The 3,071-nt window shown below is 39.9% G+C and overlaps 1 protein-coding gene across 1 annotated transcript; it reads right to left on the bottom strand.

Moving 5' to 3' along the window:
- Positions 1-2,336: 2,336 nt before the first annotated feature.
- Positions 2,337-2,849, bottom strand: LOC140762168 (protein VACUOLELESS GAMETOPHYTES-like). Its single transcript, XM_073099795.1, has one exon. It carries the CDS (start codon positions 2,847-2,849, stop codon positions 2,337-2,339), a length of 513 nt encoding a protein of 170 aa, XP_072955896.1.
- Positions 2,850-3,071: the final 222 nt, after the last annotated feature.

Genomic DNA, 3,071 nt, shown 5'->3' with positions numbered 1-3,071 from the left:
ATCTTTATTACCTTGTGAATTGTAACTTTATTTTATTGGTAATTAAGTAAACAAAATTCTATTTTATTTGTATTGATAGATTTTTATAAAGAGCATGATACCATAAAATCGTTTAAAAGTCACCTGCAAGATATACGTTTATCTAGCGTTCTAGCATTCAAACACAAAATCCCGAGAGGAGCAGTTTAGAAAGGCATTCTAATAGCATCGGAAGCATTCGAACTTGTTTTTCGAAAAATAGTGGCATTCAACAGGCATTTGAACGGCGCTAGAAGCATTTGAATGCGTTTCGTTGAGAGAAGTGGGCTTTGACAAGCGTTCGAATGGCCCGGATGCATTTGAACTCATTTTCCCAAGATAGAAGAAAACAATAGGTGTTTGAACGTGTCTTGCGGGCGTTCGAAAGACCTTGGCTGTTTGGACTACTTTTGCTATGTGCGTTCGAACGGCTATGAACACACTTACGAAGTTGATTAATTTATGTTCTTTTGTTCGGAATAGAGGTGTCTCTGTTCACAGGTCGGTCCATCAATCGTCTACTAGCATGTGAAATATTAGGCCAGAGCCGAGCATAACAGGCAAGTTATAAAAAATATTAAATTACAATAAGTTGAGCATAACGGGCATCCCATGCGTATTTTAGTTAGCTTTTATATGAATATGCTTATATAGTGGTATCCAATAAACTAAATATCTAATATGGAACTAAAAATCATAGAACTAGTACGATGGGTTGGGCTATAGGTGTGCGGTAAGGGTAGGGTGCGTAAAGGGTAGGGTTTCCAAGTAGGGCTAGACGGGCAAAGGCCTAACCTGTGACACCCATTACTAATTCATGCTCAAGTCAGTCAGAGCTTAGCCCAAATTTATTTAATTTTATTTTTTTATTAGATCAAAAAAATTTTATAATTTTTTTGAATCAAATTGTTACCGCCAACAATTATCACTGGACCAAAAAGTACAGAGCACTAAGGGTATGACTAAAAGTACAAAGCACGAAGGATAAATTAGTTTTTTTTCTCTCTTATTCATTAATATACAATTATCAATATTTCAACAACTTCTTTTTAAAATATATTTTTCATTATTACTAATATCTCTTTGATTGGCTAAAATTAAAGAAAACCCTAATAACAATAGGATAGAAGATCAACTAGATGAAAATTCTAATAGCTAATTATAACAATTAAATAAGATCTTTAACATCTACAAAAAAAAAATATTATTCTATTTGAATTTGATTTCTCTTTGCGATCCTTCGTTACTTTTTAATTAATTGACGTAGTAGACCCCATACAGTTGAGCGATCAAATTTGTTAAAATATTTTAATATCTCTCTTGATCCCACAATTAGAGAGAGAGAGAGAGGACATGAGAAGATTCACTTCCTTTATTTATCACTCTCAACCTCTTAAGCAATAAACAATAATAAAATATACTTAAATATTAGTGGGACCCAAGGTTTCCTTGAGAAATTCTAGAAATTAAGGAAAGATTCACTACACTTTTTTTATAAAATGAATTCTAGATTTGAAATGAAAAGAGCTACCTAAGAGATGTTATAATTACTGCACCGACTCTAGCTCTACTAGGGTTTAGCATAGAAATGATTTTCTCCCTCCTAGAGGGAGTTTCTCTCTCCTCGTCGGCGGCAAGGCTTTCCTCTCTCTGCGTCGGCCCTAGTCTAGGACTGGGGCAAACTATTTCCCTCTCTCCTAGCAGCTTCTCCCTCGCCACCGTTGGCGAGGCTTTCCTCTCCCCTCCCCTAGCCACAGGTTAGGGGAGGGGAGCACTTTTCCTCCTTTTCCCTCTTTCTTCTTCTCTCCCCCTAAGAGTCCAATGTTCCTCCTCCCAACTCCACCGTGTACTAACTGTCGCCATCTCTCCCCTCCCCTTGAAGATGCTGTCCGTCTTCCACCATCCGCCATCCACCATCCACCATCCGCCATTTGCCTAGCAACTCCACTATAGCTGACACCACCATCCATTTTGCCACTGTCCTCTCCTCGCCTTTTCACGACTCCTTCGTTTGTGTCGAGCGCCGGGGGCCATGGATCGATTTCTTTTGGTATACAAACTTCATTAGATATATAGATATGCAAGTAGATTTACAAAGCACAATGACTTAACCATAGTATAGTTTTATTCTGACTTTCCTGCTTAACCCGTAATTAAGTTCAGGTTTCTTTTTTCTTTTCTTTTCTCTTTTGTTTCAGTAAAAAAAGAAAAGAAAAAAGAAAATATATTCTTACAGTAGAAGCACGGTGCTTGCAGCTTTCTTCTTACACCAATATAGTTGATTCCACGATTGATTACTATACTTACCACCACCATTACTAAGTAGTACTAGGTTTTCTAAACGGGGATCCATGGACACACTTAGGGTGGAAGTTAACCCCACAAGGACCGCAGCGGTATCGGCAGACACAGCCCTGCTCGCCGCAGCCGTTGCATTTGAACTGGCTGGCAGGAGCCATCGTAACCCTGTGACAGGAGTGCAGCTTGGTTTTCGCCGTCTGCGGAATTAGTGCGCAGAAAGGGTGCAAGTCGAAGCCGCAGGGTACGCAGCGATAGGAGTATCCTTTCACAGGTTCTCGGCAGATGTCGCAGACACGGGAATCGGTTGTAGGTGGAGATAGTGTGACGGAGTGCCAGGGATGGGCGAAGTAAGAGTCGATGGTGTCGGGGCAAAACGCGCAGTGCTGGTGGAGGTCGAAGTCGCAGTCATCGCACCGGTACCGGATGCCTATACCGTGTTGTTTGCACATGTCGCAGGTGTAGAACGTTTCTCTTAGGATCTTCACCAGCTCGTGATTTGGATGGGTGCAATGGGATATCGAACGAGCCATCTCCTTCTTTCTCTTGCTATGAGATTGGCTCTCACTAGCTGTGTATCAATTACCTCTAGCTACAAGACGACTCTATTTATAGTTGCAAGGAGACTCTCTAGCTTTATGCTTTGCGTGCAGAATCTATATAAAAAAAGGCTTTTTTACATTATTGCCACTGAAAATACCCTAAACCCTCATCATAATTGCCATTTCTAAAAGAACTATTCAAATTTTTTATAA

The sequence above is a fragment of the Typha angustifolia genome, chromosome 7 (genome assembly GCF_048772165.1).
Source record: "Typha angustifolia cultivar Huaian chromosome 7, ASM4877216v1, whole genome shotgun sequence".
Lineage (NCBI taxonomy): Eukaryota > Viridiplantae > Streptophyta > Magnoliopsida > Poales > Typhaceae > Typha > Typha angustifolia.
This window is presented reverse-complemented; position numbering and strand designations above follow the sequence as displayed.